General features: G+C 38.3%; 1 protein-coding gene across 1 annotated transcript; it reads right to left on the bottom strand.

Moving 5' to 3' along the window:
• Positions 1-931: 931 nt before the first annotated feature.
• RRP12 (ribosomal RNA processing 12 homolog) lies at positions 932-23,393 on the bottom strand. Its single transcript, XM_015823458.1, has 34 exons — positions 23,255-23,393; positions 22,668-22,894; positions 20,806-20,889; positions 20,290-20,366; positions 19,673-19,778; positions 19,189-19,305; positions 18,933-19,071; positions 18,209-18,336; positions 17,790-17,888; positions 17,615-17,706; positions 17,414-17,525; positions 17,110-17,210; positions 16,871-16,985; positions 16,108-16,250; positions 14,856-14,977; positions 14,183-14,247; positions 13,885-14,047; positions 13,513-13,667; positions 13,283-13,350; positions 12,737-12,830; positions 11,222-11,380; positions 11,019-11,099; positions 9,669-9,774; positions 8,069-8,176; positions 7,518-7,675; positions 7,089-7,180; positions 5,213-5,371; positions 4,888-5,060; positions 4,641-4,742; positions 3,823-3,872; positions 3,292-3,370; positions 2,498-2,565; positions 1,662-1,744; positions 932-1,425 (listed from the first exon to the last, which is right to left on the bottom strand). The coding sequence occupies exons 1-34, from the start codon at positions 23,391-23,393 to the stop codon at positions 1,323-1,325; spliced, it is 3,867 nt and encodes a 1,288-aa protein (XP_015678944.1). The 3' UTR covers positions 932-1,322.
• Positions 23,394-27,029: the final 3,636 nt, after the last annotated feature.

The following is a 27,029-nucleotide window of genomic DNA, read 5'->3' as shown; positions in this document are numbered from 1 at the left end:
GTGTGGCTAACAGCTATCTGTGGACATACACGTATGAGAGACTAACCAGAGATTTTGGTAAAAAAATATGGGTTGAAAGTATTAAATTCCTCTCCTTGATACCGCAGCAGTGAAACATAGCCACTAGGAGGAGGTAATGAGAAAATTACTTCATGCATCTTTAATAGTATCCAAAACAATGCCCAGCATACTTTGAAAGCACCATCCTATATCCAAGGTGTGCTTTTCTCGGGAGAAATAAGGTTTTACATCCAATGTAGCATTTGTCTCTGGTTGGGAGAATTTCTAGGCTCCGATTCTTGTGACTTGCAATAGTGCAACCAAAATAAACTGTGGTCTACTACTGGCATATTTTCTATTCTAGGTCTCGTATCTCCAAGGTAGCTTAGATCAGCGAAATAGCTGGAAAAGAGTTTAAATCTGCCACTGAACAGTTTAAAAGTCATCCTCAATGCCTGTAGATGAAAATGGAGAATCAATAATGGAATTTTACATTTCCTTTTTTTCCCCAATATAATAGAATAGAATTATTGCCACTGGTCACCGTTTTCATGTTTAGAAGGCAGGTTTTTTTATATTATTCTTGCATAGAACAAATCAGAAAATGAGTGCAAAACCTAAATCACACATTTGGTTGTAGAACTTATCTTTTCCGCATGACAGAGTCTCAGATCTGGGGCTATGATCAGAGTTTTCCAATTAGTCTAGTCTTGTCTGATAGTAGCAATAGAAAGTACCAGTAGAACTTTTATTCAGAAGCTAAGATCATTATTCACCGCTCTAAGTTTTCCTTGGAAATAATAATTCCTTTCTTTTGTTTTTATTACTATGAATCATTTGTTCTTACCTACTACCAAATAAATCTAGACTTCTTAGAGAATTTGTAGTCGTTACCAAATAAACAAATAGAGAAAGACAACAGACAGAAAAGCAGGTTTCACAGAACCAGTGCCTATATTATACTGAAGAAACAGAATTTATTATACTATGAATTGCTCAGGTGTTCATTGGGAAGCAATAATCAGTCTCTTACCCCAAAGTTCTAGATTTGCTCACACTGCTCATAGCTGTGGAAGGAATCGGAGTAACAACTGGCAAGAAAACCCCTATTACAAGGATCCATAAATAACAAAAGGGAGGATGTATACATTTTTTTACTACTTTTTTGCTGAAAATAATATGTATAGCCAATATGCAGGAATAACGAGCAAATTCCATTTTTTAGGAATTAACTTAGACTGTGGAATAGCAGCAACAAGATCCACGGCCCAATGACTTAAAGGGACTGCTTTCCAGGTAAATTCTGAGTGGCCTTTTCTCCTTCAGGTATGGGCCTGCTTTTTGAAGAGTCTCTTGCCTGCTTGGGCACCACGCTGAGCTCCCTTCATCAGATTCGTGCACTGTCCTTGAAGTTTGGCTTTTTTCCTACCAGAGAGAACAGATGATAATCAGTACTGAGGCTAATCAGTTTTGCCTACATTTGAGCAGATAAATATTTAAGGGAGTAAAAAAGGAATTTATGTATTTGAAGATAAAATATATGCATTATAGTAAACCATATTCACTATAATCCATAGAGTTTTGGATTTTTCTGTATCTGGAAGTTATCACTCGTTGCTAGGTTTCTAGCAACCTTTTACACTCTTCTTCACTCTTCTTACCTCCGGTTTAGTTTTGCTCTGTTCAGTGGGATGTACGCGTAAGGATCGAGCCCACCTTTTTTCTTGATGTCACCTTTGCCTTTCTGTAAGAAACAATAGAATCTATGCTCAGTGATAGGCAATCTAGCAAAAGTACATGGTAGTAGCCCTGAGTCCCCAAATCCATTCCTCCACTAGCTTTCCAAAAGACTCGATATTTAAGATGTCAGTGATTTGCTCTGAACATAGAACTTTTTAAAAAGGTAATCCTGTTTTTAACCAATGTAATGCTGTTATATTGGATTATCGATATAATCCTGTTTTTACCAATATATATATAATAACAGAAATGGAAAATGAATTGATTCTAGATGCAGGATATGATTTTTTTTTCTCTGTCTAATCTACTCGTCTCAACTTCCCTAGAAAGAGTGCAAGAAGTATGGACTGTCACTTCTTAGCCTTGGGTCTATTTTCTTTCCTACCCTCCACTTAGCAAAGGTTCCTAAAAATTTATGAGAGCTTTCAGGAATTGTTGAAGAAGAAACTTTGGAAGCTGCTTCAACAACATAAGACGAGTTGGTGGGAAAGAGTGTGAAGGAAAAGTCATAAATGAGGACCTTAAAACTCAATTCCTAAGGTGGAATTCCCTACTGTTTTAAATTGTGCCTAAAGAATACAGTATGCCCCCAAAGAAAGATATAGACTTTTCCATTTCTGTTACAAACCATCTGAGGATATCATAAATCCATGCTTCAATTGACAAAATTATAACGCATGATTCTACGATAGGAAAACAAGTAACTTCTTATATCTACATCAGATTTGGGCCTTAATCAACCACCTTACGATCTTACCTTTGCTTTGTACTCTGCCCCAGGTGCTGCATTCTTGCTAACAGGCCGATGAATTCCTTTGCCCCCCGCTATAAAGAGTAAACAAACAAATTCTACCTGTAAGTTTTGATGCAGAGAGTTTGTGACCTTTTTTAACTAACATTTTATTAAAAGGCATATGCTTTCACGAAATGCAGCTTACTTAACATGGGTCTCCAAACACAACTTCTATATTATGTATAATAATTTATGTATCAACATGATTGGCTGAATGCATCAAGATTAGAATGGAAGCAGAGGAGGTTCCACTGAGGTTCTTTCACTGGATTATCATATAGATCAGTGGTTCTCAACCTTTTTAATGCCGCGACCCCCAACCGGTCGTAAGTCAAGGACTAAACCGATCGTAAGTCGAGGACTACTCAACCGGTCGTAAGTCGAGGACTTTCCCTGCCCGGGAGTGCCGCGCATGCGTGGTTCCGCCCCCTGCACCGGCTGAGGCGTAGCTGGCAAGCAGCAGAGACGGAGCAGGCCGACCACCAGCTGGCCCAGCTCAAGGGAGGTAAGGCACCCGCCAGAAAAGGGGAAAAAATGGCGGATAGCCTTGCTTGGCGACCCCCGTGAAATGGTCGATCGACCCCAAATGGGGTCACGACCCATAGGTTGAGAACCGCTGATATAGATGTACAACACACAACTTATTTTAATCAAGGTCTTATTTTTAAGTAACTATTTCATTCCCCCCCATGTCAAAATAGACCAGAATCCATGCAGTGGTGGCTCATTCCATAACAGCCCCCAAAGAGCCTCCCAACCTTTGTATTGTGGCTGTGTATCAGCAGCAAGCCCTTCATCATCTGCCTCTTCCCGAAATCGACGTTTCCGAGTCTTCTTCTGCAAGAGAGATGTCATACATCAAAGCAATACTTGGTAAGATCAACTATCTTCTTTTCTGTGCCTTCTTCTTTCCTACATTATTTAATGGAAACAGGGAATCTATCTGATAAGTCAAATGTAATTCTCTCCAAACGTCCGAGATCCAGCCATCACAACCCTAAGGCAAAGTAGAGACACACAACTTGTGAAACCACATTTGCATTCATCTACCAAAGATGTTGCCAAACTTACCAGAAATGTAACAAAAGGGAAAAATATGTGACTGCAAAGATCATTTCAATGTCATTTAATTTTAATGAAATCAAATTTAGTTCTTTGAGTTGGTTCAGATGGTCCCCAACTTGCCACTCAACCTCAACTCTTAAACAAATTACATAGTATTGGTATAAAGACTTCTTAATATTTAAAGAGAATGCCAACAATTCTTTTTCCTCCCCTTCTTCACTTACATTCTTGATTCCAACTTCCTGCATTAACTCTGCTGACTCCTCATTCGGTCCTGTGGTAGACAGCATAACAGAGATCAGAGACAGCATAAAATGTGTACCATCGTTTTTTTTAGGCCAAATCCTTTTCATAAAACTTATAGATAGGAGAAAGAGCAGAAAGGCTGGAAGCAATCTTGGATGTCTTCTAGTCCAATCTCCTGCTCAAGGCAGGAGCCTTATATCATCCTAGTCAAATGATTGTTTGATCTATTTTTGAAAACTTCCATTGATGGAGCACCCACAACCCCAGGATCATCCATTGATTAATTGCTCTGTCAGAAAAAAAATTCTTTATTTCTAGGTTGGATCTCTCTTTTAACAATCTTCCACAAATTATTTCTTGTCCTGCCTTCTGATGTCCTAGAAAATAACTGAATCCCCTCTTCTTTGTGACAGACCCTCAAGTACTGGAAGACAGCTATCTTGTGTCCCCTAATCTTTCTCTTCGATAGGCTAGATATCCTGTACCTAGCCCCAGACTCTTTATCATCTTTATTGCTTTTCTCTGCACACTTTCCAGGGTTTTTTTTAATGCCTGCATTAAAAATAATCTCAATTCTGTACTGAGAAGCTATTGGGTTCTATATTCCATAAGCTCCACAATATCACATTAAAGAAATTCTAGATATATAAATCTAAAATGCTTCCTTGTATAATTCATTCTGTTTAAACAGCTTCCTTTTTATTTCTGTAATCAATTGAGAAAGGAAACTGGAGTTATGGAATGATCATTGGATAGTTATTTGATGTGCATTTAATCAACTGCTGAATGTTTGTACCTGTAGGTTCTTCTTCCTCTTCACATATGATTAAGCGACCATCAGCTGATAATTTGAAATCATGTTTAACTTTTCCAGTTTGGGCAGTGCCTGGCCTGGTAGCTACATGACAGAACAGCACAAAAGACTTATGAAAAAAATATATCTGGCCCTCCACCCTAGGCATACTGATCTATCATCTTCCCCTTCAAATTAAAGTAATAAATACTATGAACTTAAAATGGGCCATCTTCAAAATTCTTCTTACCTAACACCCTGTGTGCCACATTTGGATCCAAGAAGTTGAGGGGTTCATCACTTTCTCCCTCCTTAAGCCAAGCTTGGTTTTGTTGCCTTCGCACTTTCCTACTCATTCTTCCTTTTTGTTTGCCGGTCTCATCTTCTAGATCAGAATCTGAGTCTGCCAAGACATCCTCAATGCTACAAGCAAGGGCATAGAAACCATACAAGCTTATTTATGGAGAGTCCATAGATCATTTCAGGTTCCAAAGCACCAGGAACCAGTCTTAAAAATATTCTTAATCTCTATTCTAGTATGACATCAAGATTCTGAGCGTGCACCTCATCCGTACCTGTCTCCCTTAGATGGTGCTAATGTTTTTTCTTCTTCTGCAGAAGTGGCTGCAGCTCTTTTCACAGCTTGTCTCTTGCGGTTTCTTGATTCTGCCTTACGAATATTAAGCAGTACTTTGTGATATGATTCAGGAAGCAGAGCCTGCAAGGGCTCGAACCTAGGAAGTGAAAATAATAATCCAAAATCATAGAAATCAACTTCTTTCATAAACTTCACTCCCAATAATGGAATTTAGTCAAATATCCAAACTCATAGGGTCTCATTTAGCTTGTAAAAGCTGTTAAATTTTCAGCCAAATTCAACAACCTTTCAACTGTGCAAATACTGGTCAAAAAGAGACTGAAAATAAACTGATTTCTACAAAAACAGGTTAAAAATACCAATTAAAAGCAGGCTTCCACCAACATGGTTGCTACTCTTTCTCTTAACTCTCTGAACATGAAGGGAGACAAAGTGACTGAGATGAAAGAATTCTTGTGGTTCTATTTGTCTGAATATCATAACTGAGTTATACAACAAGCAATAAATTAATCACATGTACTGGATTTTGGTAAACATACTGTATTTGGCATAAATTCTAAGAATGTGGATAATTTAATTTAACAGTACTTTCTTATCTTTTCTCTTGATTTATAAATGATATTTAGGAAATGTTTACCAAAGAATTAATCATATAGGTTCATCCGTATCTTATAATTGATATAATCTGCAAGTCTAGAACTTATAAAGGAAAATCCAGCTTCAAAGGACATACTGTACTTGACTAATTACAAATCTTGTTATACTGACTGATCCTAATGTTTGTATTAAAACACCTGGGCTTTTTAAAAATCTATGTGATCTTTGCTATAAAAAAAGCATGACTTTGATAATGCCAAGCAGCAACTCTTCAGTAATATTTCAGGGTCTAGTTTAATATCACAAGTGTGTCAAGCACTGGGGAAATCAGAAGATTCAGGCAGTTCAAATTAGTATAAAGATTTATTGGAAGCTTAAGTACTCTACAAAAATCTGAGCTACTAACGGTCAAGGAAAATGAGCGGAAATTAAGAAGGCATTCAAGGTGGGCTGGACTTAGATCTCTTGCGGGCACGCAGCGACTCATGACTTATGATGCATTTGACCCCTCCCTCGGGCTCAGCCTGATCATCTCCTATAAGTGTTATTCTCAGCACAATATAAGAATTATAATATAAAGCTAATTATAAATTTATTTATTTTTAAATTTAAATTACTAGTATCAAGCTACCCATAGGGATAACTGAAAATTGAGGGAGAGGGAGAGAGGTAGAGGGAGAAGAGGGGGAAGAGTGGGAAGAGGGAGAGGGAGAAGGAGAGAGAGGCTTTGTTCAAAGACATGCTCCCTTTTCAAATAATCTGTTAGCATCCTTCATTAATGCTATGAAAGAATGGTGACTACAACTAGGAAAAAATACAGCCTCACAGGGTAAGCTTTTATCAGGGAATTCACAAGAGCAAAAACAAAAAAAACTTGTGGGGAAGCATCCTCTGAACATTTCCTGTCTCTCTGCATAAAGTGGTAAGAATGGAAAGGACCATAGAGTTATTTTCTTATCTGGGGTTAGATTAAAAAGTACTTTCAGTGGAAGGAGGAGGAATGCTAGACAAAAATGAGCAAATCCCCATTTAATACCTGCAAACCTCAGTGCCTCATTTTCCGCTGCAAACTTCTATTTGTGTATGTGTGTTTATTTATACACATACTCCTGTATCTAAAATGGGCCGTCTCAAGTCCAGCCAATCAAGATAGCAAGGCTCTGGGTGAGTTATATTTCTAGAATGTAATGAGGTGGATTTTTATCTCCCTGATCACCAAAATATTAGCCCCTTTCCTCTTTAACTTCAGCACTAACCCAAATTTCCGGATCAATTTGGAAAGGAGATTTCGCAGCTTCATACGAAAGTGGCGCCTCATGTCATCTGTCAATCGTCCAATGGCTTCTAACTGTAGAAAAACACAAAGTTTTAAAGTTTGGCCACTCGCTACACCTCACTTTCCCATAAGCCATTCCTGTCAATCTGCTCTGACATATATTGACACCTTGGACTGGTATCTTGTTACTTCCCAATTGCAATAGGAAGGAAAAAATACCACAAAGAACTGGACAAAAGTTGAATTAATGGACTTCAACCGACACCAAGAAACTGAGAATGACTTATGGCAGGACAGGTTCTAAGAATTCAAATACATTTCCATATTCCTCTTTTTTTAGTTATGCAAACTAGATATGCTATCTTTATTCCCAAGGTGCTGATCCCTCAATGTACTTCCTCATTCTCACCATAGTCTCCAAGTGCCGACCCAGCAATGTTGTGTCCAAGAGCAGGACTGCCACTTTAAGGAATCCTAGAGCTGATTTGACAACATCCCGAGTACGTGAGCCTATCATGAGGCAAACATGTTTCACCAGCTGCTCGAGGGCATCTGACCCAATATGTTCTGCAATAAAATGGATTGTATTAGAAGTATCAACTTCAATTCATCAGATTCTCTTCAAGTCTTAGGAAAACAACAGCATCCTTCGAGTTACTACCAGGCACAAGTAATTCTGCAGCTAAGTAGCAACCTACTATGACTCATAGTGCCAACAGCAGGTACTGCGCTGGGAAACTTCAGGTTTACAGTTCGTTGTTCAAGACAGTCAGTATACCAGAAACACCATCTTAGCTCTATCTGAACAAATGTTCAACCCAGCTCAGTTCAAAAGCAGCCTCAAACATCAATTAGTATTTTTATCTTAAAGCAGTTGCCAGTATTAGGAAAATGTTCTGCTCTGAACTATTGCTGGTATAAACTGTTAGTCAAACCAGTTGTCGGTCTCCATTTTCTCACCTTTGAACTCATACAGTAGACGGGTAAGAGCGAGCACAGTGCAGCTGATCATAGTGACAGAGCCAGTTAAGCCTGCATAGATCAGGAGGAGATAACGCTGTATTCCCTCTGAAAGGACACATGCAAGAGTTTGTATTGTAGTTATATATCAAGAACACAACTTATAACAAGCTTAATGGAAAGCCTCACAAGAACACAAATAATTGAACAGAAATTTGTATAGGAAAATAAAACTATGGAGACAATGTTAAAACTCAAGTCTCAAAGCAAGTATCTTGGGATATCAGCATTCACCCACCTCTAAATGATAACAGTCATAGGTTCAATCATGGGGCAATTACTTGTATTTTATATATTTAAAATATGACAAAGTTCCTAATGTCTCTACGTAGGATGAACCCGAGGAGCCACTAAGGTGGACGGTTCAGGATCTGACCTAATGATAGGCAGCATTGTAAGATGAGAATGCAGGAGACAGGCAATATAGGGGAAATGATGGGAAACAATGCATATGTGAGGCTGAGATGATGAGTGGAGAGTTTTAGTCATGAATATATAATCTCAGACATGGAATTTGATGCCCTCAAGGATATGAGGAAAATCTAGGAAATGAGCAGATAATGCCAATGGAGACCGGGGTTGCAGAAGAGGGATGAAATGCTTCTTAGGTTGGAATTCAGGTCTCTACAGAGATTGGTTTGTCCCATAACTCTTTTTTTTAACAACTTGGAAATTCTTAGATTGATTCAGGAGGAAAAAAAAGGACATGCTATTGCTGGACCTTTCCATTTGGCACATCCCTATTTTGGCTTTCAACTTTCTATATATGCAAGTATAGGGAAAGCTATGATAGCTAAATAACATTATGCAAAATAACCAGATACACCTGGATTAATTAATTTGCAAAAATTAATCAACATTTTAGAATTCTGCAATCCTGTGTTTAACTGGGAACATTAAACATATTCAAACATTATACTAGACCAGACTTGCTTTAAGCAGGGCTTGTTGAAGGAGTGATTCACAAAAACTAAAATTAAAGAAAAACACTGCATTATGATTTAAGGAGGAACAGTTTATTATACAGGTAGACCACAACTGAGCCCAAAGTTTCCACTGTTAAGCAAGACAGTTACCCTATTTTATTATCTTTCTTGCTACAGTTGTTAAGTGAATCACTACAGTTGTTAAGTTAGTAACCTGGTTATTAAGTGAACCCCCCTTGATTCCCAAAAGGGACCTTCAAAATAATCCTGAGACATTCAACCATCATAAGTACATGCCAGTTGCCAAGCATCCAAATTTTGATCACGTGACTATGGAGATGCTGCAATTGTCCTAAGCGTGAAAAACAGTCAAAAGTCACTTTTTTCAGCGCTGTTGTAATTTCGAATGGTCATTAAACAAATGGTTGTAAGTTGAGGACTAGCAATAGGAAGACGTTCAGTAGTAAAACTGACAAACATGAAGTACTCAAGATGAAAAGGGACGCAAGGTGGTCTAAATGAGAAAGGAGACAGAGTAGAGCACGCTTGGCAAAGAATGATAAAAAGAAACACCCTTTGCATGCAAACACCCACATAAGCAAACTGGGACTCACCATTTGGAGTGAGACCAAAGCGTATAAAAGTGTGACCAATTTCTACCAACAGATTGTAAGCATTTTTGCGGGCCCCCACAGAGACTTCTTTGGTGCAAAGGATAACCTGGAGAGAGCAAAGTTATGGTCAATAGTTTGATCATCTACCTATTGCATCCAATCTAATTTTAGTACCTGCATCAGTTATCATCCACTTAAGGAGAGAGGGAAGAAAAACTAAGAGTCTAGAATTCTAACCATTATTCTAAAGCGTACAATTACAATAACAGTAACAAAATTAAGCTAATTTAGAAATTTCTTACCACGGTAATTGTTTTTCAAGAAAGACTCAACTAGATGGCTATAAAGTTTTTCAGTACTATAGGCAATTTTCTTAACTTTGAGGAATTTACAATTCCATACTCCTATCTTATAGTTACTATCTAATATTGACTAATTAATGAGAAAATATTTTTAATTATTGCTGAAATGTTATTTAAGCTTAAAGATGGATCTATTAACTCCTCAGCAATGTTTATTGCAAAATAGTCAGACTGAACACTGAATGAAGGGAGCTACTCTTCCCACTATAAAGGATGAAGTTGCTATCTTTAATTTGCATAACGCCTGCAAATGGTAGTAGTAACACACTCCAGGATACTCTGGTGCTAACACCATTACAAGAGTGCTGAGGAGAAATACAACCCTTCTTAAAGAAAGACCTAAAGTTTGCAATAAAGAGAAAGCAATGTAGAAGGAGATATGATTTCTTTTCCCTCTTTTACAAGTTTGCTAAGAGCCTTACAAGTTTTCATAGTCAACTTGATTCATCCAAGTTGATATTGCACCTTCTGATTTTTTTTACTGCTGTTTTATGTTTAAGTACATTACCTATATTGTATAGCTATAGTATTATTATTATCCTTCCCATCTTCTTTACTACCTTATTGGTATCATTATTATGATTATTGTTACTCAGTTACATTGCATCTACACTGAGAGCTTTTGCACCGGAGACAAATTTCTTGTGTGCCTAATTATAATTGGTCAATAAAGAATTCTATTCTATTCTATTCTATTCTATTCTATTCTATTCTATTCTATTCTATTCTATTTAAATAATTTTATAGTTTTATAATATTTTCAGAGATCTTTTATTGTGAAATTGTTGCATTTCAAATTTGAAGTTGTTTTAAACTTACTTATATATTATGGCCAAAGATCAAGGATGGTTTTATAACAAAAAGCAGATTTGATATTTTATAAATGAATAAAATAATATTTAATTCCATGCACTTAATTTTTCACCATCTCCTGACAACATAATTCCATACTCAAATTTCCAGTTTCTTCAGCACTGTGCTCTCTCACCTCTGGCACCAGGGCTGTGACAAAATCTTCATGTTCCACTGTCAGTTGTTTGATAACATGGAAGAGGCACTTCAGACGGGGCTAATAAAAACAAGAAAAAAAAGTGATATGGAAATATACTCAGCATTCCCAGACATCATTCTTTGATATTCATCATGGTTTGCATCTTATTTACTTTGGATGGTAAAAAGATTTTTCCTTACTCTCTTGGCAGGTGACGTTGCCCTGGTTAGGGAGTCCAACAGAGCACTCTTCAGTTCCTCCAAATGACTTTGAACAAAATTTTGACACGCAGGTTGGTCAGAGGCACACACTTCCTCTAGCACCCGATAAACCTTTTTCTGTATTCTATGATCTTTGTTCTAGGATAATCAGATCAAATAGATTGTTCAAAATATATAATTTGCATACATAAAAGCACAGGGACTCAATCCTCATAAGCTTGAAAGGGAAGACACCATATCCACCACCACCACCCATTGTATTTTGGGCACTACTTTTAAAGACCAACTGGAAAGTGCAGTTGGTTCACAATCAGTGATCTGCTTATTGGCTGGCGCTTATTACTTTGAGAATATTACACCTATTTTGTAAGGTTATAGAGTAGCCACTAGGTTTCTGGGTGCAAACTGCTACTTTTAGCTTATAAAGGCCTACAAGATTTAGTGCCAAGACTCCAACCAGACTCGACTGAGACAAGCCCTGAGAGAAACTCCAAGTGGTGCCTCATTTTCATGAGGTAAGAGTGCTAAGACCCAAAAAATGTAACTGTTCAATCATCTTACCTCCACCATGGAATAGCCTCCTTGTAGAAGTGCCAGTGGCCTCTTTGGCAATCGCCTTCTGAAAACTGACTTGGTTTTGTGTCAGAAGCACTTACAGAGCTAATCGTAAGGGGTTTCTGGGTTAAAAGGATTTACTGGTGATAACATTGTTGCCCAGGGGATGCCCAATTGCCAAAAATAATGCAATCCTTATCTTGGAAGATCTCTGAATTTTGGGCATTTTAATGCTTTTAGTTTATTTAGCTTGTATTTTATTGTTTGGTGTGAGTGAGGTGTTCTCAAGCTATTACTTTGGATATAAATTGTTCAGTATATATTATCTATTCTTATAAGGTCTCTGGAGTCTTGAAGGATTTAGCAGCATACAAAACAAATAAATTCAAGAAATAGCTACACTCCAACAATCAAATAAGTGGCCATTGCTATGCTGCCTTGGCCTGGCCTAAGCTACATGGAAAAAGCTTATAAATAAGCAATTTCAAGTGGCTGAGAGGATGTTTAAATTAAAAAAAACCTCACACATTATATGGATCTTTCCAACAAAAGCAACAGAATTCAAATATTTTTTTCCTATCAGTACAAAAATTAAAAATGTATGGCTCCCTCAGTTAATAAAACATTTTTTTCACTAGCCCCATGAAAAAAGGATTACATGTAGTCATGCCTCTTAGTTTTTTAACTGAAAAGGACAGCAGTGGATCTTATTTAAGTATTATTTCATTAGATCAACAAAATGCTAGATGATAGGATTGTGCCTACTAACATGGATAAATTCATACCAAAACAAAGTTTTAATTGCAGTTTCTTCAAAAAATGAATGAAATGTGTTATCTAGAGCTCTTCCTTCAATGTGATAGCCCCATTGATCAAAAGCAGCAGGGTCGCAGTGTGAAGTTTCACAACACAGAACCCAACAGCTGAACAGTAACTCACTTGCAGGGAGGAGTAGATGCTGCCATACAGAGCATGCAGAGATGACTCATCAGCATACGGAGCCATAGCGACCACAAGATCTAAAATGGAAAGCCTGCAGCAAGGAGGACACAGTTAGAGGAACACAATCCTAATAATCTTCATGAATTTGAACTCTTTCAGAATAGAAGACTAACTCTTCTTATAATGGCATAAAGCTACCAGGTCTAAACTAGAATTAGCAATGGAAAGACTATGTGGCTCACCCTGAAATTTATTTTACTCCTTGTTTCCTTCCCACCTTATCTAAGGGAATGGGACAAAATCCCCCTAATTTTGACAGAAGATAACAGGACAAAAATAAAAGATGTCTGGAAATGTCTCACAGATTGATATAGATAACTGAGATGTATGTCCTATCTTCTGCAGCAAATAGACGATAAATGCTGAGCATATCCACTTGAAGTGTAGAAGAAAACACCACAAGATAAGCCTATCGCTCTCGTAACTTTACATCTAGACAAGATGGATGGCACGCAAATCTAATAAATAAATAATAAACTTTACCTAGTGAATTCTGAACTATCAGAACTGATCAGTTTCTCACAAGCTTTCTCCAGGAAGGAATTCACCATCTGCCATGAAAGATAGAAGAAAAAACTCCATATAGAAGGATGTTTTTCCAGGACCAGCAGCACATACCACCATAAATCCTAAAATCAGTTTAGCTTCAGGCATCTTCCTGTTTTAGTACTCTAGCAAATGGTGAATTTTTTTTTTCAAAGATTGCTGCTCACCCCTGCTTCAGTAACTGTCAAGTAGGCTCGGATGGTGTCCAGCAAAGAGCGCCGATGCACTGAGCTCTCACTATCATCACCCTCTTGGCTGTATACATTGAACATGATGGGCAGAAAGTTCTTTGCAAAGCGCCCAACCTCAGCACGCTCAGGCTCTGGAAGCAGAAAATGGGATGAAGAAAGAATTACTGTGAGTGCAAGGAATTTCAGACAGTTTAACCAGGACTCCTGCCAGGCCTTTCCACCACAGAAGCTTCATCCTCAGACAAATCTAGGGAAGATTACAACATAATCCTTTATTTCCTAAGTCTAGGAACAAATGGAAATGTGGTGAAGAAGTTGCCAATATGGCAATTAACAAGTCATGTTTACCTGTTTGGCAGCCCTTATTAATTAGCCTGCGCAAAGCTTGGCACACTATCTGCTGCAGTTCAGAACAGTCGTTAATGGCCGTGCCTAGAGTGCGTGCCAGTCCTTTGAATGAGAGTACCACATCTGTAGCATGGCTGCAGAAACTAGGCAGCAAGGTCCAGATCTGAAAAGACAAAAAAAGGCAAAGTGAACACCTTTTACCTTCACTGATATTTCCTATGTCAAAATCGTAATATGCTTTATACCAATATACTTTATATTGAAAAAAAGAAACCAACCAACAAGAAAAATTCCTCACTTGCCACTGGAGTGTATTGTAGATCTTAGCTTCTAAATCCTGACCTGCCTGGGCAAGCTCTGTGGCTGCAAAAAGAGAGAGATCTATTTGTAATTGTGTTTTAAGAGGCACAGGGATAGGAATGAGGAACAGATGACTCTCCACATGCTACTGAACACCATCTCCCAGTTTCTTCATTGTTCATGACTATAATAGCTGGCATTGCTGGAATTCAGCAACACACCAGAGCATAAACCTCCATCCTTGCATCTGAAAAAATAAGTGACACCACTGTGTCTGCAAAGTATCTGAAATATACATACCAATGCAATATCACAGAGGACAAGGAAATTATCTTGAGATATTTGACACATATTTGTTTACATTTGGTTGGTAATCAGTAATTTGCTTATTGAATACCTTCCAAAACTTTTCACAATGTATAGAGAAAGAGAAACAAATGTAATTAACCTACAATTTTAAACCTTGATTTTTATAAAATTATATATACCAAGTAGTCCAATTTGTAATCTCCTAGAAAAAAAATCACCTTGAGGCTAGATTTTATTTTTGGAAACCTCAATTGTAAAGGTGATGGACTCTCCAGGTTTATTTTGTCATATGATTTTTTTATGTCCAAAACTTAGGTTTACTTGCAAGTATTATAGCTTATCCTACTTGGATATCTAATTACCTCTGTTTTTTAAAGCAGCAGCAAGTGGCAGGAAATGACTGGAGAAAAAAGCAAGTGGTGCACTTTGGATGTGGTCTCGGAGCACAGGAAGGAGCCAACTGCGAGGAAAATCCAGTGTCTCCCTGTAGATAATATAATGGTACAATTAAAAAGAGTCAGGAAATGTCACCGGTGAGTATGCCTGATTGCTAATATGCTTTTCTCAATGCTTTCTGTTTCTAGCCACAAAAATGTCACACAGAACCATAGAATTTAAAGGAACAATGTAGCATTCTTGTCAGATGGCTTCCTAGTTTCTCTTGAGCATACAGATAGTCCTCAACCTATGACCAAAATTGGGAGGAGAACAGTAGTCATTGGTGAAGAGGCTGTGAAGCAAAATGCCTATGTGACCCCTTCATTCAATGACTGCAATCTTGGCACTTCTGGTTGTGGTCATTAAGCGATCTCCTGGGTTGTTAAGGAAATGAAGTGAAAGGATTACCTACCAAGAGGAAATCTCAGTTAAGTGTGGACCTGAGATCCTCCCCACACAAATACCCTCCGACAGGGAGGCAGGCCAAGAAAAGGACAAAGAGATAGGGAGAGATGCATTTTGGGCTCCATGCATGCTTGGATTTCAGATGTCCACTTTACAAATAAATTTATTTGTAAATTATTTATTAAATTATTTATTAATTTATAAAAATACACTTGTTTCTTATTTGTCCCTTCAACCTATGTACTTATTTCAATGCATATTTCTCTTTTTCACTGCTAGAGTCCTTAAAAGCAACTAAAAGCACAATCAAAACTTACAAACCAGATAAAAATGATAGCTAAAATAATATGAAAGGGATGTTTTTTTTTTCTTTGCTGAATTCATTAATTTTGATTTTTGATGAAGTAATTGGCAGGCTCTGGTTTATGCCTATATTAAATACCAGATGCTCCCTTAATGCCTTGTGCAACTGCAAAGAAAACCCTCTATGAATAAGGGTAAATGAATAAGGGTAAATGGGGGCATTGCTTTGAAGAAGCAACTTGATTTCAGAATCTTTACAAAATCAATGAAATTACAAGTCATATTGCTCCTTCCTCTATAATTTAAAAGTTAGGGGCAAGCTGGTTTAAAAAAATGTTCCCTACCTCAAACACATTTTTGGACTCTGCTTCAGATGTACTGTATACTGAAATTAGTTCAGAAGACAGAATAATATAGAAACTTCACACACACTGGCCTTGCAAATACGTAGATGGAAACTGTACTCACTCTGTGCCATCAATATCTAGGGGAATAGCCTCCAGCACCATTTCAGGGCCCATAGTGGCCACTGCGGCCCCCAGAGTCTGATCAAGCAACACAGTGTGGGGAAAGTGCGAGGAGCTACGCAGATCAGCTAGGGACTGTAGACACTGCAGCAAAAGAGAAATAAGAAAGGATCACATAGAAAAAGAGCATCGCAGTTCTTCATATCCTCTAAGCACAGCTGGCAGCCTATGGGTTTTAGAGTCTCTTGGCTGAATTTCAGCAGTACAACTCCCAAAGATAAATCTTTATTTATTTTTTTTTTGAAAAAAGGAGCACAATAAAATAGTGTAAATTTAGAACACGTTTAACAAAATTAAGAACAAAAGATTAAAAAGAGAAGTCCAAAGCCTGTTTATTCACGCATTGTCTCATTTGTTAAGAGTCTTCTCCCCTGGAAAATATGAATTGTGCCTGGCTCTGTAGGCGCTCAATTCTTTCAACTGGGTGCCTGCAGAAATTCCAACTGCAACTCCTTCATTTCCACACTGGGGGGAAATCATTCTAAAAAATCTCCCCTGTACTGGTTCAAATCACTAACCTTCCAATACTAATTGTATAAACTCACATTTTGTCTCCTTATCTAGGTTCTTAAATCCAGATAACAGCAACCAATAATCCGAAAGGCTTTACTCTCTACAGATTTTTTTTTCTTAATCTGGATACTTGGGAATGCCCTGCTTGTCTCATGTGCCATAAATGTTAATGACCCACAGCATTCCTTTACCTTTTGCATTATAGGATGACACTGCTGCCCACATGCTTCAAAGAAAACCCTCAGCACTTGCAACACCGAGGCCCAAGCTGCATGGTACTGGTATGTCAGACCTTCTTCCACTGCTCTGAAAAGAACCCCCATTGGCAAATCAAAAAGAGTCTCAACATTCTGTTTGTAATAAACATAATAACAGTGTAACAACAAACAGGTTGTTAAACTGCTGCAACCAAGCAAGCTATTTCATATACCTGAACATCTTGCAAATCTGAGCAGCAGATCCAGACGGAGTTGCGGATGAAACAAGTCCTAGTTCTGTCACTTGAGGGGCCACACATTCATTGAGCAAAACCTGAATCATACAAATTCACATTTGCATCAGCCCACGTTCTCTACAGAGCAAGAGCGCATAAGCCAGCAATGCCAATACAGGAAGTTCTTCATCACAAAACTGCACACAGAAATGCCCCACAATTCTTACATTAACGAAAGTTACTAAAATATAGTTCCTGCCAGCTTGGCACTCTACATCTAGAAGTAAGGGCAATGTAATACCATTAAGGTCTGGGCGGCAGCATCCACCACCTGGCTGTGAGGAGACAGGAAACAGTTCATAGCTACGCTGAAGAGACGAGGAAGATGAGCCCAGCACAGATCCCACTGCAGCCTAAAATCAAAAGAAAAGTTATTTCTGACTATCTGAATAGCGTTTCCCAGTCCCCACACAAATCTGCCCCGTTATTATCTCACTCTTACTTTGCTAGGTTAACATGTGCCCGTTCCATGACAGCCAGCCAGGCCAACAGAGGCTGCAAGTCATTCTCATTGGGTACATAGTCATAAAGAGCCTGGTGGTGCAGAACAACAGAAAGTGTTACTTGAACAGCCAAGGCCGGCTAGGCAACTTTCACCCAATCTCTGCACTACTTACCATGATAATCTGGGCATTAAGTTCAGCTGGCAGACACACTGGAGATGACTGGGCAGCAAAGAGACTATGAAAAGCTTTCATAGCACATGCTGTCACTAGCTGGGCAGTGATGGAGAAAAGAAAAATGAATAACAATTAAACTTAATAGAAAAATCATCGCTCTTGCTTTTCCTCTTTTCCCATCCCTGTAACTAGGAAATCAAGTATGATGCAACCCCTCCATTTACGACGAAAGAGAAATTTGGGTTTGCAACTAGGCTGAGCAAGGTACTTAAGAGAGTAGATAGAGATCATCCATCTTTGTTGTTCATTCCCACTGAAGCTCTCTGATCCTCCAACTGGTTTACACAGTTGTGGCTATATTGCATTCAAAAGACAAGGCAGCACAAAATCAACCTTCAAAGAGGAGGAACACTTACTACATGGCTGAGGGTCATAACTCGAAGCAAGGTTTCACAGCAAGATTTGACAGCTGGAGCAGGAAAACAAGGCAATAAATCACGCAGCAGAGTCAGCATATGCAAAGTTGTTGTGGCCTCCTTAGCACCTGAGGAGCCAAACAAAAATTAGTCCTACTATTCTCTCAATACACAACACATTTATTATTGCTCCTTACAAAGTTTGCATTCCATTCTACAAGTTAATTTTACAAACATCTTGGGATTGTGCAAAGTTGTGGAATAAATATATAATATTAAAATCCTATAATAAACAATCAACATGAGATTTTTTTAGGAAGAAGCATTGTATTTACTTGAAATGTTGAAATTAAAGTGATCCTTCCTCAAAAAAGGATGATTAGACATAAATTAAAATGGGAAAATATTTCTAAGAAGCTGGCCTTTCAGCAAATTTGCTTTAGAGGATAAAAAGAGGAATTGACTAGTTTCAGATAACTTATCCAGCAGTTCTGCATGGGTTGCAGAGTTGCCCTACTTGCAGAATACCTGCAATTCTCCTGCCTCTTGCCCTTTCAACCAGTTTCTGAATCATAGCTACAGCTCTCCTACTAAAGGGTTGCTGTTTTTGTTTTTGAAACCAGAATAGATGGTTCCAGGGGGAATTCAGGGGAATAAGGTAGGGATCACAATTAGGGCCAAACAAAGATAAATGGAACAGCTTCTCATCACATGAATTAGATACCTCCAGATTTCTCAATTTGTTGAATGCAGAACTTAGCAGTAGAAATTGCAGCTGGGTGATGTAAAGGAGCTCCATCTCCAAACAGGAATTCACTACCCCTGAGGACAGAGCAAACACCATGCTGAGCAGCCTTGCGGACCTAAAGGAGACAAGCAAGATGGGAGAGGCTGCAGACTGGGCTAGAAATTTGCCAGAAACTTAACAATCAGATTTCAAAAATTGTGAGCCATGAAACATATAAAAGATATGAACTCACTTTGGGCTTGACATGGACAGTGAAGCTGAGAAGACCATGAAAAACTTGCATTGTCACAGGGTAATTCCATGTTATCAGATTTTGTCTTTGCAGCAATGTAGCTAGACAGGAAAGGACCTGATAAAGAGATAAAATAAGGAGAGAAATGAGACATTGTCCTATAAACACTAGATATCAAGAAGCGTCTTTCCTGACATGTCTGTAAAACACCTGATCCAGGAGTTCAGTTTAAATTTAATGTACCTGACAACACGCATCAAGCAAAATCGTGTACTTTTCAGCCCAATAGCAGGCTTAATTCAATCCAGCATTCCTTCACATACTTGTTTACAGTACAGTTTAAAATGCTGAGCAAAAAGGGCCTCTAACAGATTTGCTCTCTCTTAAAATATATAGAACATTGCAGGAAGCATTCTTTTATTAACAAGAGCATCCCACACCTAATATTTAGATAATGCATAGATGGCTACTTTAATGTACTTACCCATCGTAGAGCCAAATTAGAGTCTCCACAAGCTTGTGAGCCCAGAATTCCCATAAAAGCCTTGGACGTATCGGAGAACTTTTTGATCAACACAGGGCTGGGTACACTGGAGAGGATTCAGAATATGAGAGGAATCCAAGAATTCCACTGATTTTTGCATTCAGTGATTTCATTCTTGTACAATTAAACTGTGGCATTCTGCATTTTAATCATCCCTCATCCACCCACTGCATGAACAAATTTAAGGAGGAAGCAAACTGGACACAGTTATAGCAATAAGGGAGCACAGTAGAAGAAATGACTAATCATTTCAAAATGTTTTACATAAAAAAGAATATATATGTAAGTCTAAGATATTTCCTTTAAGTAAGTTAAGAAAGAAGGATATCTATCAATGACTTCTGGCAAGATCTAGACTCCAATTTGTAGTAGGATCAAGCACATAGGAAAAGTATGTCTTCTTTTCATCCCAGCTGAGTCTTTGTCCAAAAAACAACAACTTTGTTGCACACCATTTTATAGTGACCTCCTTGATTCCTTTTAATTTCTTCTCTGAATTATCCTAAAGTGCATCCCCAAATTGCATCAAAAATGGTTGTCATGTTCCTAGAACTCACCGCTTCAACACTAAACTTAACAGATAAGCAACAGCAGCCAGGGATTCAGGAGATTCCACAGCTTCCAGAGTAGTCATCTAAGGAGACATAACATAGCTCAGGAAAGCAGAGAAAAGATGGATGCATGGGACTTTATCCTGAAAGAAACTGATCTCTACATTAGCCTACCTAGACACTTTTTTTTTATACTTGCCTCATCCAGCAATCAAAAACATGGAGATGTTTGCTCTCCAGCTTCAGATCATTGATCAGATCACTGACATTTATAGTACACAATGAAAATCCCTGAGATCAAAATGTGGGGAGGGAAGGGTACTTTTTTAAAAAATAAGCTGACTACAGAATATACAGTATAAGGGAGCGAAATGAAAACTTGTAACATAAAGAGGGAATCCGTGGCTTTTCAGATATTTTTAGATTCTCATCATTCTGTTTTTAGTAAACATACTGCTCCGTATATTTTAGTGTTTTGGAATTGCCGGACTTACATTTGGATATATTTCCTTTGATACTTACCAAGACACCAAAATACTCTGTCTCACTTTCTGTACCACCCTGTGTTCGGATTACCTCTGTGACTGCAGCCAATACTGCACATATCTATAAGAAATCCAACTTAAAGAGTCAAAAACTCTATTCACTCAAATAAAACACCTTGTGATATATTATACTTCTCAATTTATACACAAATCTTACTGATCCTATTCATCAAGCTCTTACAACTGCTGTGAACAAAGAAGCATTTATTACCCAGATAGTGGTATCAAAGATGAGACACCAAAGAAAATTCAAACTTTGGGAATCCTCTGTCCTATTCCTTTCTTCCATGAGAATAAAAGAAGAGTGGAAAATATTTGGCTATTACATAATACACATTTCTTTCTGTAATTTATACTCCATCCATATCAATATAGATTTTGGATAGCTCATATTAAAATATATCTAAAACATTAGGTTCAAAAATAAATTAACCCAGCCTGTGAAACTTTATTCAAACATGGTTTAAAGTCACACAAATCTCCAACCCCAAATGCTTGATGGTCAACATGTTTTCATCCATTTCCAGAATAATAAAACTATTAGGGCTCAGGGGATAAACTGTTTCAGAGAAGCAGAGATGCTATCAAGCACACCTGATTCTACCCATCACGTCCTTTACTAGGCTGACTGAATTTAAGAGGCAGAATCTATAAATATAACCTATTCATTTAATGAATGGTAGATGGATACTATTTCTGGAGGTCAATGAAAGATATATTAATCATATACAGTACCTTTGGCAGTTATTATAACCAATGAACAAACAGCAAAGAACAAACGAACCAATCCATCCGTTATCAGTTAAGCCTTGGTGGTTCAACAGCTCCAGTCTATTAGTACTATTGCACTTCACTATCCCCAATATTCTCTTAAAAACTTTTGGTTTTATCTCTAATCTAATTTTTCTTGGGTTTTTCCTCATTATCTTTGCACCTGCTCCTGTCACCAACCATCCTTTCCCTTTTCATTATTTCATGCCCATCCCACCACACACATCTTTCTGTGACATCGTAAGAGTTATATGTGCCTTCCCCCCCCCATCAATAGTATCTGTCTCACAGAACTCAGGCATCAAGAATGTTATACGCTCTTCCAAGAATATTCTTGAACCAATTTATGAGATTTCAGTGCGCCACTACAAACCTCACACACCATTGTATTACTTATCCATAAACAGCTACAAGATCAATTAGGATTATCCCTCCAGATATTCTAGTTTTTAAGATGCATTTTAATATTTGTTGTGAAACAGAGACTGCTGAACTTCAAAACCAACATATATGTATGTATTGCTGCCTGATAAGCTCTGCAACATGGATAGTGGTATGTTTCTCCAACTACCGAGCTGACCAGAAGAGTATCTTTTCAGCTGACAGGATAATAGGTTTGCATCTGAGAGAAGTGGCTGGACAGCTGAAATCACTGGGACAATCTAGAAATATAGTGGTCCTCCCTATAATTTCAATTATCTAATCAAGTATTTGAATTTTCAAACTCACACATTTCTCTATTTTGTTGAGAATACTTACATAGAATGTCTACTCTCCACAAAATCAGTCTGTTAAGATATTGAGAATCTAAGCTCTTATCAAGCATTAAGAGGACCGCTTGCTCTTTGCTAGTATTCTACTCCCTTTCTATATGTTCTGTGCTCTTTGCAGAATAACAGAATAATAGAGATAGAAAGGACCTTGGAGATCTTCTAATCCAACCCCTTGCTCAGGCAGGAAACACTATACTATTTCAGATAAATGGTTGTCCAATCTTTTGTAGAAAAAAATTAAAATCTTGTTAATCACAACATTTGTTGGTTTTCATAAGAGTTGGCAGCCGCATACCTCCTTATGGGCAGCAGAATTGGATTCCCAAAGACGCTGCACTCTGCTGAAGGTGAGATTAGTACAGTCAGTCAAGCCACTCAGGAAAGTTGCAGATGATTTGTGAGTCTTAGCAGATTCACTGTTATCTTCCACCACAAAAGACTTTGCATTCTCTCTAGACACAGGTCCTGATGACTGCAGTTCATTGTGTAGTTTCAAGGCATCTACAGTCAGGTTACTGTTTTCTGTAAGAAGGGCAAACGTTGAGCTAATTCTAGAAGCATCACGATCAAATAATCTACCCAAAGAAATTCGTAATAACAAGCCAAGCTACTTAAAGGGACCCAAAATAGAAATTTACACACTACAGATTTTCAAAACCATATCCTAATTCAAGATTAAGTAGCGTATTTGTAAACATTTGAACAGGAATGCAGCAATTAACTAATCTATTTTGGCTCAAAATTCATAGAACTATGCGGAATAGTTATTTCTCATTAACGCTCAAAGAACTGCTGTTGCCGCCGAAAAGAATCGGCCACCGCAACTGAATTAAAGCCATTGCCTCCGTGATTCCTGCGGCTGCTGCTCTTTCCTTTACGTACCTGACCGGGGGGCGAGTAGACGACCACGGGCGGCCAGGCGGTAACGTCGTCCCTCCGGATTGCTATCGCTGCTGTGCCCTTTGCGCCAACGCTTAAGTTTACCGGCTGTACCAGAGCGCAACTTGCCCGAACGACCCATTTCGTTCGGGGCTCGCCACGGCTCGCCAAAGCAAAAGACCCAAACCACGTGCCGAGTCTACGTTACTCTATTTTAAGTAGTTCCGGTTATCCACTTCCGTACCGAACACCAATTTCCGATCCTTCCATTTTGCGATCTACCGGTAGTTAAAAAAAGCAGAAGGCAAAACAGCTCCGACCTCCTTATTCTTTTCCGGCTTGGATTACAATTCGTTGTGGTCCTACAAAATGGCTGTGGCCTGTACGTTCATGTAAATCAGGGGTAGTCAACCTTGGCTCTTTTATGACTCGTGGACTTCAACTCGTGGACTTCAACTAGCAATTCTGGGAGTTGAAGTCCACGAGTCATAAAAGAGCCAAGGTTGACTACCCCTGATGTAAATCAATGCTTTTCAAAATTTAGCAATTTTAAGACTGTGGACTTCAAATCCCAGAATTCTCTTGCCAGCATTCTTACTGAGGAATTCTGGAAGTTGAGGTCCATGCAGCTTAAAGTAATTAAGTGATTCTGGGAGATGAAGTCCACATTGATGTAAATAATATAGGCTTCTTTAAGCTTATTTTTTCAGTTTTTTGAAAACTTAACACAGAAAATTCTGAGGTTTTCTGATTGATTCTACATCTATGTTGGCTGTTCTGAATAGAATTTCTTTTAAGAGCACAACCAAGGTAGCTTTGCCATTATTCAGATGTGACGTTCTGAGGGATATGCAAGCTTGTAATAATTCTCTGGAAAGGTGTGTAGGAAGATAGCTTACCCCCCCCCCCCAAGAAAGAAATATTTTGGAGGATATTTTTAAAAAAGCAGAATATATTTCCCCAAAGAATAATAGAAAATCTCAGGCAGAACCCCCCCCTCAAGTGTCTCTGCCCCAAGCAGAAACCAGCTCTGTAGAAATGCAGATTTGATAATCCTTTCAGAACGACTGGAGCCAGGAAACGTGGAGCTGATGGGTTTAGAAAGACAAAAGATCCCTAGAACCAACAATCCCTCACCCAAACAATCCAACACAGGACATAGCCGTCAACCACAGCCCCAGGGAAGCAGGACATGACCTTTGGGACATAATAGAATTAACCCATCACCATTAGAATACCAGAAGGGCACACTGAACCTCAGGTCAAATTTCATGCCACAGGAACAACTCCAAACACAAAAGCCCAAGAAGGTATAAAAATACACCACACCCAGCTCCACATGGTCAGCCACCCCAGAAACATGCTGCTATCACTGAAGTTTCTGGCAACTCAGTAAACAAGAGCAGTCTCCATTTTGTTTATTCCCAGCTTGGACTGGACCCTGATGAAGATTTTTCTTTCAACAGATGGTTGAAAGAGTTTTGGGAAAAACTTAAAGCGATGTACTATACTCAACATCAGGCAAATTATTTATTTTGGCATTCAAGAAAACCCCAAAACACTTCTCCCTGATGGTAATGTTAATAACCTTTAACACCATCAAACAACAACATCTGCCTATCCCAGATCCTTGGGAAGGACTCGATAGGTGGATAAAAATGTCAAATCCCGTTTAAACATCTGGCTGACTAAGCATAACAACAATAACTAAGTTCCATTACCTAATATGACTACATAAGATGATCATCTTCACTCTAATAATAGGACTAACCCTATTTTTCTGAGTGGTGGATATAATCATTTTAAAAAACAACAAAAAAATACTATTTCTGTGTCATTAAATTTAAGTGCATGCCATTGCCTGCAGAAGGTGATAATACTAAAAAGTTAATGATGCTGTCACATGAAGCTTGGACTTCTGCTGACTACATTGAAATATATATGCAGAGGTCATCAGTGTAGTGATCTGAATAATTTATTTATTTGTTCAATTTCTACAGCTACCTACCTCAGTCAATTACTGGACAACTTACAATAAAAAAACATTTTAAAACAATAAAAACAGTAAAACCACTAAAACATTAAAAACATCAAATTCAGCATACACAAGACAGCAATAGCAATAGCAGATTTATTTACCATTTCATAGTGCTTTACAGCCCTCTCTAAGCAGTTTACAGAGTCAGCATATTGCTCCTAACAAGGTGGGTCCTAATTTTATCAATCTCGGAATGATAGGAAGCTGAATCAATCTTGTGAGAATCGAACTGCCAAACTGCAGGCAGCTGGCTGTCAATAGAATTAGCCTGCAATACTGTGTTCTAACCACTGTGCCACCACTCAGCTATTTGACCAGTTAGCAATTTAGCCAGAAAATGGGGCCCTTGGCACATTCAGCCAAGATTTTTATGGGAGCATAGCCAGGTTTTTAGGGCCTTATGATCTTATGAAAAGCTAGCAGAGTTGGGCTGTTCTGACCTAAGAGAGGATGTTCCATAGAGCAATGGCCATTGCAGAAAAAAAATCATCTGGGCCCCACCAGTCAATATTCTTTGGCTGATGGGATCTTCAGCATGTCCATTCTGCATGTCCATTCCACCTTGTTGGACAGATAGAGATTCTTGAAAAAAGACAATCCCTCAGGTACCTCAGTTCCAAGCCATGTAGGGCTTTATAGGTAACCATCAGCACTTTGAATTGCACATAGGAACACACTGGTAACCAGTCCAGCTCACACAGGAGTGGTGTTATGCTATATATCTGGCACTATTTACAGGTAGTCCTTGACTTATGACCACAACTGGATCAAAAATTTCTGTTGCTAAGTGAGACAGTTAAGTGAGTTAAATGAATTACTGCAGGACTTCCGGTTTTGCACGGTAGCAACTGTCGCGGGCTTGCGGATTCTCTGCACCCCCGCAGCTAATTTTGCCGTGCCAGGGGACCCTAAAAGGGTCTAAGTTTCCCCGGAGAGGCGGCGAAGAAAGAAGGGTGCTCCAGCAATTCTGGAGCAACGGTGGCCATTCCGTTCTAACCCAATAGGAGAAAGGCTGGCCATATTGCATTGACCAGCCCAAGCTACTAGCAACCAAAGTCCAAAAGTACTAACCAGCACAACTGTGAACAGCATGCTTGAAACTGGGTGAGGAATTCGATCTTCTTTTTTCTATTCTATATTTAATTTCATGGAAAAGATCCCCAAGAAGCAAAATATCTCCGAAAGGGAAGGAGGAGGATTTCTGTCCCACCCTTATACTAACAGAAGCCGCAAATTAATCTTTTTATGGAGGATCAAAATATATAGAAGTGAAATAAATATAAAACCTGAAATTTAAAACTTAAATCTGGATAAATCTAAAATTGCTTGAATGGTTAAGACTCTCATTCTAAAGATAATTGTTCATTTTGGAAATTGAAAAACAAATAGTTGCTGACACCTTGTGGTGGACAAAGACTATGACAGCTATGACTTTAATATAAGACTTGGCAAAACCTGGGAAAAGCTAATCTGTGTTTGTGACCTTCAAAGCTTTAATAACAAAGAACAGCTGTGACAAAAAAAGACAATAATCTGGGCTGTAGACAAAGAGAGAATTATAAATTTCAGGAAAAAAATCCTTTTTGAACTATTTGGATTACAAATATCTATTTAATTGGGACTATAAAGCTATTTGCAGAGAAAAGAAAGGAAGAGAAAAACTCAATTTTTTGGCTATCATGGATCAGAGACATGTAGAAAGAACATATCAAAAAAACATAAATACTTCACAGGAGGAGA

The sequence above is a fragment of the Protobothrops mucrosquamatus genome, unplaced genomic scaffold (assembly GCF_001527695.2).
Source record: "Protobothrops mucrosquamatus isolate PMUCROS unplaced genomic scaffold, P.Mucros_1.0 scaffold1878, whole genome shotgun sequence".
Classification (NCBI taxonomy): Eukaryota; Metazoa; Chordata; class Lepidosauria; order Squamata; family Viperidae; genus Protobothrops; species Protobothrops mucrosquamatus.
The sequence above is the reverse complement of the archived record's forward strand: the minus strand, read 5'-3'. Positions and strand labels throughout refer to the sequence as shown.